A 16,855-nucleotide genomic window follows, 5' to 3' on the forward strand; every position below is an offset into this window, starting at 1 on the left:
GAAACCAGCCCACGGCACTGGGAAAGAGTCGGAAGGCGCCGGGGGGGGTCACGAGAAGTGGCACTTACTCAGCGGGGGGTCATCCTCGGGCTCGGCCACCACCATGCCCACCGGCAGGGGCACGGGCGCTGCCCGCCGAGGAGGAGGAGGAGGAGGAAGGAGAGCAGAGAGGATGGAGAAGAGACAGAGCTTGAGCGCAGCGCGGAGGAGCGCGGTGTCCCGCGGGCACCGGTGCCACCCAGCGGCGTCCCCTTACCGGTGGGTGCCAGCCCGACGCCGGGCGCCGGGGTGCCCCTGGCCACCAGCAGGATGTCACCGCTGCCGTACTCCCCGCTGCCATCTGCGAGAGCAACACCGTGAGCCCTCGGGGGCACGCAGGGACCATGCGGCCCCGCGTGTGTGTGTGCGTCCACCAGTGCCACCCCGTGCCACGTTACCCCCGGACGCCTCGTCTGCCAGCAGGTCCTCGTCATCGGAGAGCTGGGCGTAGTACCGCCGCCCCCGCGCGCCGCCGACGCGGTCGGCCACCGTGTCCTCAGGGAACGTGGTCTCGGCCAGGCCCCTGGCACCGTGGGTCACCTGGAGGGGGGGGGACACACGGCCGTCACCGCCGGGCCACGTCACCGGGGCTCCCCCGCCCCGGGGCTGCTGGCAGGGCCGGGGCTGCATAGCTGGGCGGTGGAGTCACGGCCGGCACGGCTGGGGGGGGAGCGGGGGGGGGATGAGCTCATCTTGCCCCCCCCCGCCGCCCACCCACCGCATTCCTGCGCCCGGCACGGCCCCAGCGCGGGGACACACGCGTGTGCAGCTGCACCCGGGTTGTGCGCGGCGGGGGGACGCGTGTGCACCGTGGCAGGGGGCCATGCACAGGCGCTTTCACCGCCGCGCGTGTGCTGACATGGGGGTGAGTGCTCCGTGCACGGCGGCGTGTGGCCGGGAACGTGCAGCCACACCACTGCGTGTGCGTGCCGGTTCGTGCATGTGTGTGCACGGCAGTGTGGTGCCATGCAAGTGCATCTGCACTGCTGCACGTGCACACTGACACAAGGACACGTGTGCGTGGCGACACGGGGATGTCTGTGTGTGCATTTGCACCACCACAAGTGCAGCGACATGGGGCACGTACATGCACTTGCACTGCCACGCGCATGCCAACGCAGGGATGTGTGTGCACAGCAACACAGGGGTGCCTGCGTGTGCATTTGCACCGACACAGGGACACGCATGCACAGCGACATGGCACTATGTGCACACCCTCACACTGCTACACGAGTGCAGGGACACAAGGACACGTGTGCACGGACACAGGGACACGCGCACAATGACACAGGGACACATGAGCACACCAACACAAGGACATGTGTGCGCACCAACACGGGGACACGTGTGTGCACTGACACAGGGCTGCTTGCATGTGCATTTGCACAACCTCCCGCACGCACCGACACGGGGACACGTGTGCACAGCGACACAGCACCGTGCACCCACACCCTGCAACTGCAACGCCCCTGTGTGCGCACGCGCATGGGCACCAGCACCCTGCCGGCTGCCCCCTGCTGACCCCTTGGGTGCCCCCAGCACCCAGCGTGGTGCCCACGGCACCGGGGGGGGGATGAGGGCCGGCCCCACCCCCCCCCCGGCGCCCGTGCAGGCTGGCGAGGAGGAATCCGTCGGGGCAGCACTTTGCTGTGCAAACAAGCGCGGGCGGATTAAGCAGGCGCTGGGGGCCGGCGCGGAGCCCGGGGGGATTTACCCGCTCGCCCGCACAATGGGTGGGAATCGTGGCGTCCCCCCCACCGCACAGACGGCAGGCACCCCAAAATAACTCGGCTGCGGGAGGGGACACCCCGCAGGTGCCGCTGCTGGCCTTGGCTGCTATGGCATAGCGGGTGCAATGGGGGAAACTGAGGCGCAAGGGGAGGTCCCCCAGGCATGCACTGAGCTGGTGAGCGCTCTGCTGCTGCTCCCCCCCCCATGCATGCATGGAGTTTGTGGGTGCTCTGCTGGTGCCCCCCACGCACGCACCAAGCCTGCGGGTGCTCTGCTGCTGCTCCTCACACATGCATTGAGGGGGGGGTACACTGCTGGTGCCCCCGTGCATGCACCGAGCCTGTGGGTGCTCCACTGCCACACATGCACCCGAGGGGGTGGGTGCTCTGCCATCACCCCCCCCGCACCCCCAAACATGCTGCAGGTGTCAGGGTGCTCTGCCGCTGCTCCCCACGCGTGCACTGAGCTTGCGGGTGCTCTGCCACCACCGCCCCCACGCAGCGGGGCCTGGCGGGCACGGACCCCCCCCCGGCCGCCCCAGCCCAGCTGTCCGGTGGCGGGGCCGGGCGCCAGCGGGGCGTGGGGGGTGCGGGGGGGGGCCCGGGCCCATCTCGGGTTACCGGAAGCGGCCCCGGCCACGGCACCCGGGCGCCCGGTTCACCCGGCGGGGCAGAGCGCCTGGCCGGACACCGCCGCTCACATTTTCCACTCGCTGGCCCAAATCCTGTCCCAGCCTCTGTTGGGACCGGGGAAATGGGGCGCGGGGGCCCCCGGCTCCGCAGCACCGGCTGGAGGAGGAGGAGGAGGAGGAAGAGGAGGAGGAGGGGGAAGAGGAGGAAGCACCACCCCACTGTCACGTCTGCCGGCACCACGTGCGGCTTCGCTCGACGCCCCGAACCGCAGAGGGCCCCCCCATCAATCCACCCCCCCCACCCTATGGATGTGCCCCCCCCCCCCCTTTGCACCGCGGCGTCCGGGCAAGGAAGAGGAGGAAGCGCGGGGTGACGCACCGCCTCGGCGCGCAGGAAGCCCCGGCCGTGGAGGGGCCAGGAATAATAACCGGGGGGGTTATTAATAGCCGCCCCCCCCCAGCCCCATTGTTTCCCCAAGGCCGGAGCTCTCCAAGCCAAAAGGTGTTTCCCCCCCCCCCGGCTTCCTCTGCCCGCCGGCCTCCCCGGCCAAGGGCACCCGACTGCGGTACTGAGTGCCTGTGGGCTGGGGGGGGGGGTTGGAGGGGGGTGCACTGCCCCGTGCCGCCGCAGCTGGCGGGGACGCCCCCGGGGACACCAGCAGCTGCCTGACCCCCCCGACCCACCCCACCCCCAGTGATTTGGGGGCAAAAACAGCTGCAGGGTGGGAGTGTTGGCTGGGGGGGGCCCGAACCCCGCTGGAGGAGAGGGGGAGCGGGGGGGGGGGGGAGGGGGGGAGCAGGGTGCCCCCCCCCGGGCACATTCCTCCCCGCTCTGCATTGCCTAATTTATCCCGAATGGCCGCGTTTCGGGGCAGAGGGAACGCGAGGGGACCAGGCGCGCTGGCACGCCGGGCTGGCGGCCGACCCAGGCAGGCGGGCGGCCTCCTCCTCCTCCTCCTCCTCCTCCTCCTCCTCCCCGGCCTCCTCTGGGCCAGGCCATCTTTGGCGATGGGAGAGTTCGGCCGCGGCAGGAGCCGGTGACGGGGCAGGGGCGAAGCGCGCCCGGAGCGCGCGGGGCCACGTGCGGCGGTGGCGGCGCCCGGGGGGTCCCCGAGGGTCCCCAGCAGGGTGGCGCGAGGCTGAAGGCCCCACACGTGCAGAGCCATCCCTTAAAGCACGCTCATACCCACACTCACACACAGGCGTGCAAGCGCACGCAGCGGCACGCACATTCGTGTGCGAGCCCAAGTGTGCGAGCGTGGCACGGCACAGGGGTGCGCGCAAGCCATGCGGGTGCCAGCCCCCCCCACCCCACCCCGTGGCATGGCATGCGCGCAGCCGGGGGGCACACGCGTGTGTCTGTGCATGCACACGCGTGTGTGTGCCCCGCCGCGCCCCCCCCCCCGCCCGCCCCTGCCCCCAGGCCCGATGCTATCGCACATTCCTGCCCTGACCTCTCCCCGCGCCCGCCTTAACCCTTCCCGGTGCGGGACACTTTGGGGGGGGCACCCCCAAGCCCCCAAATCCCCCCTAATGGGGTGGGGGTACTGGCCCTGACGCTGTGGTGCCATAGGGCTGGTGCCCCCCCCACACCCCCACCCTGGCACATTCCTGGGTGTCCCGGGCACGGTTGGTGCCCCCCCCATCAGGGTGCCACCGCTGTCCCCAGACCCCCCTCGCCCGCACAGTGGCAGCGGGGCTCGGGGGGTGCAAAGCCGGAGCCCCCCCCCCCCCCAGCCTTGTCACCCCTCTGCCCTGTGGAGGCGGGGGGGACGGGGGGGGGCACAGCCCTGCCAGCATGGCCCCGAGCAGAAAGGCCCCTCTGTTCTCCGCCCCGGGCAGCGTCCCAGCCCCAAACCACCCGTCTGCCCCCCCCCCGGCACGGGTGGGGGCCCCACGGCACCCGGTGGAACCCACCCAGCTCCACACTTTGGGACCCCCCCCCCAGATTTGGGGACCAGGCCCAGCCCTATCACAGCAGCCCCAGTCTGCACCCTGAACCCCCTGGGGGTACCCAAGGGACCCCCCCGGTAACCCCCCCGTGGCTGGTGGCCCCCCCAGCCCCTGGGGGTATTTCGGGAGCGCTATTTTTACAGGCTGCCGGGTGCTGCCTGTCACCCTTTAAATTTAGCCAGGGCGGGAGAGGGGGATGGGGGGGCCCTGGGGGGGCGCAGCACCCCAAAAGCAGGATGCGCCCCCACACGTGTCCTCCATGGGACCTACGGGGTCCCACAGGGTCATGGCCTGACCCCCTGCTTGCTCTGGGGGATGGTGGGGACCCCAAAGGCCGGGGGACCCCAATTCCCAGACAGGACGGGGCAGGGTGGTGGGGGTCCCCGTCTCCAATCCAGCCCTGTCCACGGGAGACCCCAGTTCCCTCGGGGACAAGGCATGGGGACCCCACGCGCCCCCACTCCGTGGGTGACCCCGGCTCCCTGACGGGGCCAGGGATGGGGCAGGGGGACCCCACAGCCCCCCGGGGGGACCCCAACTCCCCCCGGTCCATGGGGGACCCCGGTGCCGCAGGGGTCGGGGCAGGCTGTTCCCCCCCCCCCCAGCGTTGCAGCGTCTCCCCCACGTCCCCGGTTGCGCGTGGGGTGCGGGGGGGGGTGGGGTCCCCAACTCCTCGGCGGGACGGGGCAGTGAGGACGGCGTCCCCAGCCGCGGGGGGCACAGCGCACGGGGTGGGGGGGGGGGGGACACCCGAATTCCTCCACGGGACAGGGCACGGGGGTGGACCCCGACCCCCGGACCCGGTACGCGGTGTGTGGGGGGGGGGGGGGCCCGCTCCCACCCGGCCCCGCTCCCCGCCGCCCCCAGACTCACTCCGAGGGCACCCAGCAGCAGCAGGGCGCCCAGCGCGGCGGGCACCGGCGGCCCCATCGCCCCGCTCCGCTCCGTCCCGCTCCGTCCCGCTCCGCGCCGCCGCCGCCCCGGTCCCGGCCCCGGCCCCGGGCCCGCCCCGCTTGCTGGGCGGGGCCGCCGGGGCACGCGCCCACGGGGGGGACTGGGGCACGCGCCCACGGGGCTCGGGGGGGGGGGTGGAACCGGGGCAGCGCCGCGCGTGCACGCGGGGGCGCGTGGGGACGTGGGGGGCACGGGGACAGCTGGGGACACCCGGGGGGCAGCACGGGAATACGGGGCGGGGGGGGGGCGGGGGGCGTGGGGCACCTCTGTGCCTGGCCACGGGGACGTGGGGACGCGTGGGGACAGCGTGGGGACGCGGGGAGCAGGTCCCGTGCGGGCGCGTGGCAACAGCTGGGGACACCCCGGGGGCACTTCGGTGCGCGGAGACACGGGGGGGTGCGGGGACAGCGTGGGGGCACCTCCGTGCATGCCCACGGGGGGGCGTGGGGACAGCGTGGGGACAGCGTGGGGACGTGGGGAGCAGCTCCCCTGCGGGTGGACGGGGACACCTGGGGACACCCAGGAGGCATCTCAGTGCACAGGGACGAGGGGGGACAGCGTGGGGGCACCTCTGTGCATGCCCACGGGGACACGGGGGGGGGGGGGCATGGGGACTGCGGGGGGGAACCTCTGTGCATGCCCACGGGGAAGCGTGGGGACAGCGTGGGGACGTGGGGAGCACCTCCCGTGCACGCGTGGCAACACCTGAGGACACCCTGGGGACACTTTGGTGCACAGAGACATGGGGTGTGCGGGGACAGCTCGGGGGCACCTCCGTGCATTGGCACAGGGACATGGGGACACGCAGGGACACGTGGAGCACCTCCTGTGCAGCCACACGCGGACACATAGCAGCACCTCTGTGCACACCCACGGGGACACAGGGGTGCGTGGGGACTGCAGGGGCACCTCTGTGCATGCCCATGGGGACGTGTGGAGACACCGTGGGGACATGGGGCGCACACAGGGACACGGGGGGGCTGTGGGGACACCCAGACACACACGCACGGGGACACACGTGCGCACAGGGCTGCTGCTGTGTGACGTGCCCACAGCGACACCCAGGTGACACAAGCGGGCCCATGGGGACACCCAGCGCCACCAGGGGACCCCACAGCCCCCAGCACAGGGTGGTGGCGCTGGGTCAGCCCCAGGCTGGGACAGGGGCATGGGCGTCTATGGGGGTTATGGGGGTGATGGGGACCACCAGCTGCGTGGGGGGTAGAGGGACTATAGGGGGGCAAATGGGGTTATATGGGGCTGTGGGGGAACCAAGGGTATTGGGAACTGTGGGGGATACTGGGGGTACAGGAATATAGGGGATATGGGGGTTATGGCTGCACAGGGGTTGGTAGGGGCTATGGGGGGAGCAGGGGCATTGGGCAGTATGGAGCATATTGGGGCGGGGGGGGGGCTTGGGGAGCATGGGGGCTTTGGGGCTGTAGGGGGACCAGGACATGAGGGTATGGGGGGCACAGGGGCTATGGGAGTACAGGGCATATAGAAGCTATGGGGTGCCAGGTGCATAAAGGATATGGGGACTGCAGGGGACACAGGGACTCTGGGGGACACAGTTGTTCACACGGGCTATGGGGGGGGCACCAGGTACGTGGGGGTATGGGGTTTATGATGGCATATAGGGAGTATAAGGAGCACAGGGATATAGGGTATCTGGGGGCACTAATGGTGTTGGGGGTGTATGGGAGCTATGGGGGAACACCAGGGCTATGGGGAGCACAGGGGGTAACTGGGGGGCTGGGGGCACCAGGGGAACAGGGGCTATGGGGGCAGAGGAGCCCTGGAGAGCACAGGGGCTGTAGGATCCGCGGTGGATACCTGGCAGTATGGGGACATTGGAGGGGACAAGGGACCTGGGGGAGTATAGGGGTTATAAGGGGGCTGGGGGCACCAGGAGCATGAGGGGTATGGGGCTACAGGAGGCAGAGCTGCTATGGGAGGGGGGGCTGTGGGGCCGGGGGGGTGTATGTGGTATATATAGCACTGAGTCCATGGGGGGCCATATGCGGACACACAGCCCCCTGCTGCACCCACGCAGGCCTGGCTGGACGGGGGCTGGTGGCCACGTGCCCCCCCTCCCAGCCCCCACAGCCAAGGCCAGGCGTTAATGGTTAACCCCCGGCCCCCACACCTGCGTGGCTCCCAGGGGGGCTGGCACCCCAGGGTGCCCCACACAGGGCGCTGGGACCCCCTCGGCCATGCCTGTGGGGTGCCCCCCACAGTGTGACCGCAGGGAGGGGTCCCGGCACCCCCCACCCCGCAAGGGCACCCCGCGCCCCCTGGCAGCACCCAGCTGGGTGCCGGCTGCCCCTTCCCAGGGGTGTCCTTGGGGTGGGGGGTGCCCCGATAAGGGGGGAGATTTAAGGCTGGCGACCGCCCCGTGGGCCCTCGCCGAGCCGTGATCACAATGCTGACGCTCCTTGTCCCCCTGCTGCTGGTGGCTGGCGGTAAGCTGTCCCCAAACCCCTCCGGCATCCCCAATTTGGGGGTCCCGGCACCCTGTGGTGACCGGCACCCTGCCGCTCAGGCTGCCAGGCCGCGGTGCTGCCAAAAGAGCCGCAGTCGCGGGTGGTGAACGGGGAGGACGCGGTGCCCTACAGCTGGCCCTGGCAGGTGAGCGGCACGGGGATGGGGACGGGTACACGGCGGGGACACCCAGTGGGTGACACGGCGCCCTCCCACCCCGTGTGCCCTGCCGCAGATCTCGCTGCAGTATGAGCGCGACGGCGCCTTCCACCACACCTGCGGGGGCACCCTCATCGCACCCGACTGGGTGATGACGGCTGCGCACTGCATCTCGTGAGCGGGGCGCAGGATGGGTGCGGGGGGGGCGGGGGGGGTGCACAGAAGGGGTACGGGGTGCAGGATGGGTGCAGGTGGGCTGCATGGTGCAGGATGGGTGCATGGAATGGGTGCAGGGTGCAGGAGGGGTGCTGGGTGGGGTAAGGATGATGTTGGATGCAGGGATAGGCGCATGGAGGGGATGTGGGGTGCAGGGTGGGAGGACGGGTGCACGGAGGAGGTGCAGGGAGCAGGATGGGTGCAGGGGGTGCGAGGTGCAGGATGGGTGCACGGAAGGGGTGCAGGGTGCAGGAGGGGTGCAGGGTGGGTGCATGCAGGAGGTCCAGGACACACCGAGGACGGGCATGGGGGTGATGGGCTGTGCAGGATGGGTGCAAGGAGGGTGCCGGGTGGGCGCACAGAAGGAGTGCAGGCTGCGGGGATGGGTGCAGGAGGGCTGCAGCCCCCGTCCCCCGGGGCGCCCCCGGTGCCGCCCAGTGTGGCATCCCCTGAGGGCCGTGTCCCCACGGGCAGCTCCACGCGCACCTACGAGGTGGTGCTGGGTGAGTACGACATGAGCTCCGCCGAGGGCCCCGAGCAGCGCATCCCCGTCGCCACCTCTGACATCTTCGTGCACCCTAAGTGGAGAAGCTCATGCGTGGCCTGCGGGTGAGCCGGGTCCCGGTGGCGCGGGGGGATGCTGTCCCCACGCAGAGCCCCCATGACACATGTGTGTCCCCATGTGGCAGCAACGACATCGCCCTGATGAAGCTGCGGCACAACGCGGTGCTCAACAACCAAGTGCAGACGGGGCAGCTGCCGCCTGTGGGCACCATCCTGCCGGACGGCTACCCCTGCTACCTGAGTGGCTGGGGACGTCTGTCCAGTGCGTCCCCGCGGCGTGGGGACAGCGCCCGGCTGCTCCCCAGGGAGAGAGAGGGAGGGACGGGGGGGAGGATGTGGGATGGAGAGATGGAGGAAAGGAGGAATGGGTGGAGGAAGGAAGGGAGGTGTGGAGAGACAGGGATGGGGGAATGGAGGGAGGGATGGAAGGGGGGAAGGATGGGATGGAGGGAAGGACATGGGAGGGAGGGATGGGGGCTCGTTGGAAGGATTGATGGATGATGGACGGATGATGGACAGATGTTTGGATGGATGGATGGATGGATGGATGGATGGATGTGGGATGGATGGAAGAATGGATAGATGGATGATGGACGGGTGATGTGTGGATGCTGGATGGACGTGGGATGGATGGGGCTGGTGGGCAGGATGCCAGGCACAGGGCTATCCGTCTGGGTCCCTAAGCCCCCACCCCATTGGCAGCTGGGGGCCCGCTGCCGGACCGGCTGCAGGAGGCGCTGATGCCCGTGGTGGACTACGAGCACTGCACGCAGCCCGACTGGTGGGGCATCCTGGCCATCCGCACCACCATGATCTGCGCCGGTGGAGCCGAGAAGGCCGGCTGCAACGTGAGTGCCGCTCTGGGCTGCGCTGTGCTGGGGGAGCCGGGGCACCCCAACCCCAGCCTGACCCCAACCCCATCCCCAGGGCGACTCGGGCGGCCCCCTGAACTGCCAGGCCGCTGATGGGCACTGGGAGGTGCACGGCATCGCCAGCTTCGTCTCAGGACTGGGCTGCGACACCCCGAAGAAGCCCACTGTCTTCACCCGCGTCTCCGCCTTCGAGGACTGGATTGCCGAGGTGGGCACCGTGGTGTTGGGACAGTGGGGTGCTGGGGTAATGGGGTGTCAGGGTGCTGGCATGCCAGGGTGCCAGGATGCTGGGATGCTGTGGTGTTGGGGTACCAGGTTGCTGGGGTGCCATAATGCTGGGTTGTTGGGGTGCCAGGGTGTTGGGGTGCCAGCATACCATGGGGCTGGGATGTCGAGGTGCTGGGGTACCATAGTGTTGGGGTGTTGGGGTGCTGGGGTGTCAGAATATTCGGATGTCAGGGTGCCAGGGCACCGGAGTGCTGGGATGTTGCACTGCCAGGGTGCTGGGGTGTCAGGGTGCCCAGGTACCAGGGTGCTGGGACATTGGGGTGCGGGGATGCCGGGGTGCTGGGGTACCAGGGCACCAGGGTGTCGCACCCCCGTCAGCCACTTCTCTCTTCCAGACCATGAACAACAACTGAGCAGGGCAGCAGCAACCTCCCGGCATCGCAGAGGGCAAATAAACCTGCAGAGCTGGCACGACGCGTGTCCCGTGTGCTGGGGGGGGAGCGGGTGTGCACACACATGTGTGCAGCCGGGCACGCGCGGGCGCCTGGCAAAAGCGGCCGCCTTTGCCAGCAGATGGCACTGGCAGAGCGGGCGCGGGGAGCGCGGCTGCACCCGTGGCTGTGCCCGGGTGCCACGGGGATGGGCACCCAGAGACACCCCAGTGCCATGGAGATGGTCACCCAGAGGCACCCAGATACCACGGGGATGGGCCCAGAGGGAGCCCGGAGACACCCAGGCACTATGGGGACAAGCACCCCAGGGTGCCCTGAAGCTATGCTGATGGGTCCCCCGAGATGCAGTGACACCCACAGGGCAAGGACCCCCTGTCCCATGGCACCCTGATGCCATGAGCACCATGAGGTGCCCCGGTGCCACGAGGATGGGCTCCATCCTCCTCCCCACGGCACCCTGAGGCCACGGGGATGGGCCCCCCGAGGCCTCTCTTGTGCCATGGGGAAGCCGTCCCCATACTCCTCAAGGTGCCCTGACGGCGCAGTGATGGGCCACCAAGGTGCCCTGATGTTGTGGTGATGGGCACCCAACGACACCCTGATGCCATGGGGATGGGTACACAGCAGGACCCTGACGTCCCAGGGACGGGCCCCCCTAAGGGGCCCTGATGCCATGTGTCATCCCCGGGCCCCCCAGGTGCCCTGGTGGGCACCCAGAAACACCCGGGTGATACGGGGATGAGCACCCTGAGGTGCCCTGACACCACGAGAATCGGCTGCTCCCTGATGGCACCCTGAGGCCACGGTGATGGGACCCCATGGGTGCCCTGATGCCACAGTGATGGGCACCCTGAAACGCCCTGAAGCTGGGGGGGAACGGACAGGCTCTCAAAGACAGCCAGGCACCATGGGCATGAGCACCCCAAGATGCCCCAACGCCACGGGGATGGGCCCCTCCGGGTGCCCCGTCCCGGGCATGCGGCCACGATGGAGGCCCTGGGCCCGGCTCTCGCTCGCTGCCTCCTGCCCTCTCGGCCCGTCCGTCGCCTCGCAACCGCCAGCCGCGGCGCGTGACCGGGAACAAAGGGCCCTTTGACGGCTTCCCTGCCACGGCTGGCATGCATGGGCCCCCCGCTTCCCCTGGCGGGGACCCCCGTGTCCCCACGGGGATGGGGCCACCCCGAGCCGGGTGGAAAATCCCCATCCCTGTCCCGCCGCGGGGCCATATGGTTTTATTGGCCCTTGTCGCTGTGCCTGGGGGACCTTTGGTCACCGCGCGGGCCCTTTGCTCCGGCTGCTGAGGCCGCCCCGGCTCGTGACACCCTTGCACAACTGGTGACGCCCTCAGGAGGCCAGGGACGGTGGGGACAGGACGGGTGCTGGCTGCAGGCTGAGCCGGTGGTTCCTTACCAGAAGGGCGGGCACCATGGTGCCCTGATCCCCTCGAGGCAGGGGGACACCGCGCGGGGCAATGCACCAGGCCCGGGTGGCAGAGGGGACACAGGGCAGGGGCTGCACCACAGTGCCGGTGCTGTGGGGCTGGTGGGGCTTGAGCCCGGAGAGGGTGCTGCAAGTCTGGCATGGGTGCTGTGAGCCTGACATGGGTGCTGTGAGCCTGGTGTGGGTGCTGCGAGCCTGCTATGGGTGCTGTGAGCCTGGCATGGGTGCTGTGAGCCTGGTGTGGGTGCTGTGAGGCCTGGCATGGGTGCTTGGAGCCTGGCATGGGTGCTGCGAGCCTGGCACGGGTGCTTAGAGCCTGGCATGGGTGCTGTGACCCTGGCATGGGTGCTGTGAGGCCTGGCATGGGTGCTGTGAGCCTGGCATGGGTGCTTGGAGCCTGGCATGGGTGCTGCGAGCCTGGCGTGGGTGCTGTGAGCCTGGCATGGGTGCTGCGAGCCTGGCATGGGTGCTGTGAGGCCTGGCATGGGTGCTGTGAGCCTGGAGTGGGTGCTGTGAGCCTGGCATGGGTGCTGCGAGCCTGGCATGGGTGCTGTGAGGCCTGGCATGGGTGCTGTGAGCCTGGAGTGGGTGCTGTGAGCCTGGCATGGGTGCTGCGAGCCTGGCATGGGTGCTTGGAGCCTGGCATGGGTGCTGCAAGCTTGGAACAGGAGCTCTGAGCCTGGCATGGGTGCTTCAAGGCAGGTGTGAGTGCTTCAAGGCTGGCATGGGTGCTTCAAGGCCAACAAGGGTGCTTCAAGGCTGGCATGGGTGCTACAAGGCCAACAAGGGTGCTTCAAGGCTGGCATGGGTGCTGCAAGCCTGGCAGGGGTGGTGCAAGGCTGGCACGCGCGCTGCGAGCCTCTCTTGGGAACTTTGGTCCTGGCACAGGCGCTGCGAGCCTGGCACAGCTCCTCTGAGGCTGGCGTGGACACTTTGAGCCTGGCACTGGCACGCGGCCAGCTCGGCCCCTGGGCAGCTCCTCCCTCGCCGGCGGTGCCAGCCGCCTCCGAAAACCCCCGTGTCCTCTGGCCGGACCCACCCCCCCCGGTGACTCAGCCGGTTCCCGGCGAAGCCGATCCCTATATAACGCGGTGCTGCCACACGGGGCCAGCGCTGGCCCCGCCACCCCTGCCTCAGTTTCCCTCCCTGGGGCGCCCCCAGTGCTGCGGCCATGTGGATGGTGTCACCGCCGGTCGGTAAGTCCCGCCTCGACGCCCCGACACCGCTTGCCCCCGGCACAAGGCTTCCCCCTGAAAAAGCACTGGTTTTGGTGGTTTAACACGAAACAGGGATTCGTGGTGGTCGTCGGCCGAGTGAGGCTGGTCAGGGGTCGCCGGCACTGGGTGGTTTGGGGGGGAAAAGGGGATAAGAGCAGGTTTTAAGGTGCTGGCACGGAGCTGCTCCACGCTCGCCTGCGGGGCTGGTGTCACGCTCGGCTGGGCGGGCAGCGGCGAACCGGGCTGGCAGCCAGCGGCACCGCTTGCTCAGCCCTTCAAATCGGGGCAGAAAATCGCAGAAAGAGGCAGCTTGAATAAAACAAGAAAGCGAGCCTGCACCTCCTTTGGAAAACCCTCCTCGTCGCTGAGAACTCCCCGTCTGGAGCAGGCCCCCATAACGCCGCATGGAAAGAGCCAAATCCGCCCTTTTTTCCCACAGAAATCGCTGTGCAGAGCGCTGCCTGCAGCACGGGGCTGGGCGGGATGTGGGGCAGATCCCCGGCCCCGCCGTCCCTCTCACCCCATCCCTTTGCTTTTGGGGCCGGGAACGCCAAGAACAGACAAGTTTGGGTGCCGTGGTGATGCCTGGGCATTGTGATGCTGGCAGAGCGCGGCGGTGCCACTAACCCTGCCCGGGGCCTGATCCTGCCCGGTGTGGGGACAGGACGGGGTTTGCACAGGAATTCACCACCTGAGGGCTTTGCTTCGGACAAGCTGTCACCTCGGTCAGAACCAAAACCGCCGCTTTTTGCCCGTTTTTGCCGCCATGAAGGGTGCTCCCCTCCCCAGAGCACAGAGAGACCCCACACCCACCGGCTCAGCCCCAGCATGGGGGGACGGCACGATGCACAACCGCAGTCCCCCCGAAAACACCGTTTCTTGCAGAAAAAAAAACGGGGCAGGAGGGGCGGCGAAATTTACCCCTTCAGGGCACCGTCTGACGGCTTTTTTTGGGGTGTTTTTCCATCCCCACCCGCTCGGCTCAGCCCGAAACCCCGGCGGCGTGGCCCAGGGTGGGGTGGCCAAAGGTCGGCAGTGCGGCACCCCCGCCCCGCTCACAGCCTGGCTCGGAGAATGGGAAATTTCCTTCCTTTCTGCAGGCAGCAGCGCCTGGTGGCCGGGGGGCTCGTCGTGCCCGGCCGCCACAAGCCGGCCCGGTCTCAGCCCCGCGGGACGGCGGGGGCTGCGGCGGCGGGGGGGAGAGCGGTTGTGGCTCTTGTTGTGCTCTGACATGCTGTTTTCTTTCAGATGAAGGATGTCACCAGCTTGCCTGGCTTTGGGACCACGGCAAAGGCAGGGTGCAAAACACACTAGTAGGACATGACCCTTAACACTTTCTCTAAAGCGTAGCCCTATAGGTATATAAGATCAATAGAGCTTAACACTGGGGTTGGCTTTTATTCTAAGCTTGGGTTTGGTCTTGGTTTTGGTTTTGTTTTGTTTTGTTATTTTGTTATTTTGTTATCGTTTCACTTTTTTCTTTCGCCTCCCGCGGGCAGACGGAGGCAGGGGCTTCCCCCTGCGGCGCTTGCAAAAAAAACTGAGCTGTGCAAAAACGGTTTGGGGAGCGGTGCTTCGGTTGTGACCTGCGCCGAGCCGGGAGGAGGAGGAGGGGGAAGGCGCTCCGCGAAGGCTCCTGCCGGGGGGGAGCGTCCCAAAACCTCCGCCGGCCCCTTCCCAACGCTGGAAGGGGGCTGAGGGGCTTCAGCCCCGAGCACCGACCTGCTACCTCGGGTGCTTAAATAAGTCCCAGCCAGAAAGCTGCCACCAAGAGGCTCAGCCCTTGACCGGCGCCTCGGTGGCTTGCAGGTATCTTCCAGTACACCAAGAAGCTGTTCCTGAGCAAGCAGGTGGGACGGGTGCAGGCGCTGGAGTCTGTCCGGAAAAATGCTGCCAACGCGCTCTCCATGGCGAACCTGATCATGGGGCTCTCCTCCATCCTCTGCAGCCTGAACAGGTGGGGAGCAGCCAAAAAAAAAGGGTAAATCCGGTTAAATCGGCGCAGCCACGGGGCTCACCGCCTCCCCCCTACCTCCCCAGGCAGTACCACCACTCCTGCTGGCTGCTCCTCGGGGGCTTTCTGCTTGATTTGGCCGACGGAGCCGTCGCCCGCCAGCTAAACGCCTGCTCGGCGCTGGGTGAGTGACTGCCCCGGGGCTGGGGCCGTGCAAAGAGGGGGTGCCAGGAGCTGTCCCCCCTGGCAGCTGCCCGCTCGCTGCCTGCAGGTGCCAAGATGGATGATTTCGCCGACTTCACCTCCTTTGGGCTGGCCACGGCGCTGCTGCTGCAGACGCAGGGTGTGCTGGATGGGCTGCTGGCCATCGCCTACGTGCTGGCCGTCTTCGCTCGCCTCTGCTTCTTCTCCAGCGGTGAGCCGGGGGTTTTGGGGAGCGGCGGCGCTCCACGGGGTGGCTGCCCCCCGTTTGGCACCCGGCTGAGCGTGTCACACCCCGCAGAGATCCCCTTCACCTACCGGGGGCTGCCCTGCCCCTACGCCTCCTCGCTGCTGGTGAGCATCTTCCTGCTGACGGGCGGCAACGTCACGCTGCTGCGCGTCGCTGCCATCGTCATGATCCTCTTCATGGTCGACCGGGGCTTCTACCCCCATGACAAGGTGCTGGAGTCCCAGCTCTGGAAGAAGGTGATCTACGCTGGAGGTAAGGACAGGGAAGCCCGGCACCGATCCGGGCAATAAGGCCGGTTGAGGTCTGCCACCCAGCTCCGCCGCAGGAAGTCACAAACATGCTGCTCTGCCCTGGGTGCTGATGGTTCCCCCTCGCAGGCATTGTGGCTGTGCTGCTCTTGCCCACAACGGTCGCTTCCATGTACTACCTCGCCTGGTCGGCGTCCTACATCTTCTCTCCCTTTGCCATCTGGAGCTGCAAAGCCTAAGGGTGAAGCGGCAGCCACCCTGGTGAGGACTGCTCCGGCCTTACACTCCACCGAACGCGCAGTAAAGCTCTCCTCTCCCTCCCTCTCGGGTGCCAGCACCGGGGTGTCTCGTCTCCCCACCTTCCTTAGCTCTTCCTGGGGAAAGCGGCGGCAGCGGAAGCCAAACCCAGCCCGGCAGGCGCAACGCTGCAGCCCCTGGAGAGAGAAACGCCACCACTCACCCCCTTCAAGTGTTTTCCCAGCTGTGGCAGAGCCTGTTTAGAAAAGAAAATAGTTGAGCTCCCGCAGAGGGAAGCTCTCAGCTTCAGGAGAGCCCAGGCTGGGCTCCAAACTGCCCTGCCCGTGCCCTGCCTGTGCCCTGGTCCCTGCGACGCTGGGCGAATCCCCGGCCACAGCCAGAAGAACAACAACTCCACTCTGGAGGCTGCCTTCCCCCTTTCCTGTGGGATTTGACCCAAAAACCCTCTCCAGACAGCTCCCGGGCTGCCCCCAGTGCATAGCCCTGGGGCGGCAGCTGGGACGTGAATCAAGGCGATGCTCACGCAGCCAACACGTTCCCACTGTACACAGTGCTTTATTGCCAGGGTGTAATTGTGGCACGTTTACACCCCTGAGATCCCAACCATGACAAGGAAACAACCCTGGAGAGGGCAGCACGGCCGGGCCGTCCCCTCGGGCCAGGCTGGGAGGAAGCCACCGATCAAATCTCCAGAGAGTGCAACAAAGCTGAGCCCGGTTCTCCCCAAAACCCAGCCCTGAGACACAGGGAGTGTTCTGGTATTTATTTTTTACTCATCACCACAGGGAAATAATATCTCAGCCGTGTTCTTTTTTCCTTTCTACGCTAGCTTGATGAGGTGTGGGAGGGAGGGAGGAATGTAGAAGGGAAAAATGGAACTTGAAACCTGCCGGCCGAACTCTCTGGAAATAAAAGCTGGAGAACAACTGCCGCGTGCGAGCCTGCCCGCGGCTGGAAAGCGGAGGGCGTGTGGGTGGAGGAAGGAAGCGAAGGTCAAACCTTGC

At 67.9% G+C, this 16,855-nt stretch overlaps 3 protein-coding genes across 21 annotated transcripts in view; 2 read left to right on the forward strand and 1 right to left on the reverse strand.

Annotated features, from left to right (window-relative positions):
• Positions 1-5,374, reverse strand: part of HSPG2 (heparan sulfate proteoglycan 2) — a 36,559-nt gene extending 31,185 nt beyond the window's left edge. For all 14 annotated transcript variants that reach the window (XM_040533492.1, XM_040533503.1, XM_040533501.1 and 11 more), the window contains exons 1-3: positions 5,228-5,374; positions 438-579; positions 257-340 (exon numbers count right to left, since the gene is read on the reverse strand). In XM_040533492.1, the coding sequence (XP_040389426.1) occupies positions 257-340; positions 438-579; positions 5,228-5,284 (283 nt within the window). In that variant the 5' untranslated portion in view covers positions 5,285-5,374. The remainder of the gene's footprint in view (positions 1-256; positions 341-437; positions 580-5,227) is intronic.
• A 1,900-nt stretch (positions 5,375-7,274) lies between these two features.
• Positions 7,275-10,302, forward strand: CELA3B (chymotrypsin like elastase 3B). The gene is made up of 8 exons (XM_040533574.1): positions 7,275-7,773; positions 7,854-7,939; positions 8,028-8,125; positions 8,642-8,776; positions 8,857-8,993; positions 9,434-9,579; positions 9,659-9,811; positions 10,227-10,302. Exons 1-8 carry the CDS (start codon positions 7,734-7,736, stop codon positions 10,242-10,244), a joined length of 813 nt encoding a protein of 270 aa, XP_040389508.1. The 5' UTR covers positions 7,275-7,733; the 3' UTR covers positions 10,245-10,302.
• A 2,502-nt stretch (positions 10,303-12,804) lies between these two features.
• On the forward strand, positions 12,805-16,777 carry TMEM269 (transmembrane protein 269). 6 transcript variants are annotated; one of them, XM_040533674.1, is made up of 7 exons: positions 12,805-12,919; positions 14,189-14,253; positions 14,750-14,897; positions 14,981-15,078; positions 15,166-15,309; positions 15,397-15,597; positions 15,723-16,777. In XM_040533674.1, exons 2-7 carry the CDS (start codon positions 14,196-14,198, stop codon positions 15,830-15,832), a joined length of 759 nt encoding a protein of 252 aa, XP_040389608.1. In that variant the 5' UTR covers positions 12,805-12,919; positions 14,189-14,195; the 3' UTR covers positions 15,833-16,777. The 6 variants fall into 6 exon arrangements, with proteins under 6 accessions (XP_040389608.1, XP_040389609.1, XP_040389612.1 ...); XM_040533678.1 differs by having other exon boundaries at positions 12,871-12,919; positions 14,189-14,298; XM_040533679.1 differs by having other exon boundaries at positions 12,895-12,919; positions 14,189-14,233.
• Positions 16,778-16,855: the final 78 nt, after the last annotated feature.

This window comes from Cygnus olor, chromosome 21 (genome assembly GCF_009769625.2).
Source record: "Cygnus olor isolate bCygOlo1 chromosome 21, bCygOlo1.pri.v2, whole genome shotgun sequence".
Taxonomy (NCBI): domain Eukaryota; kingdom Metazoa; phylum Chordata; class Aves; order Anseriformes; family Anatidae; genus Cygnus; species Cygnus olor.

What these genes read in the sequence shown, in the direction of transcription:
- CELA3B (XM_040533574.1), top strand. Translation starts at nt 7,734, where the DNA reads ATGCTGACGCTCCTTGTCCCCCTGCTGCTGGTGGCTGGCG. An exon ending in ACGGCTGCGCACTGCATCTC is followed by an intron (nt 8,126 to 8,641) that starts GTGAGCGGGGCG and finishes CCCCACGGGCAG; the next exon opens with CTCCACGCGCACCTACGAGG. An exon ending in CCGAGAAGGCCGGCTGCAAC is followed by an intron (nt 9,580 to 9,658) that starts GTGAGTGCCGCT and finishes CCCCATCCCCAG; the next exon opens with GGCGACTCGGGCGGCCCCCT.
- TMEM269 (XM_040533679.1), top strand. Translation starts at nt 12,895, where the DNA reads ATGTGGATGGTGTCACCGCCGGTCG. An exon ending in GATGGTGTCACCGCCGGTCG is followed by an intron (nt 12,920 to 14,188) that starts GTAAGTCCCGCC and finishes GTTTTCTTTCAG; the next exon opens with ATGAAGGATGTCACCAGCTT. An exon ending in GCTTTGGGACCACGGCAAAG is followed by an intron (nt 14,234 to 14,749) that starts GCAGGGTGCAAA and finishes GGTGGCTTGCAG; the next exon opens with GTATCTTCCAGTACACCAAG.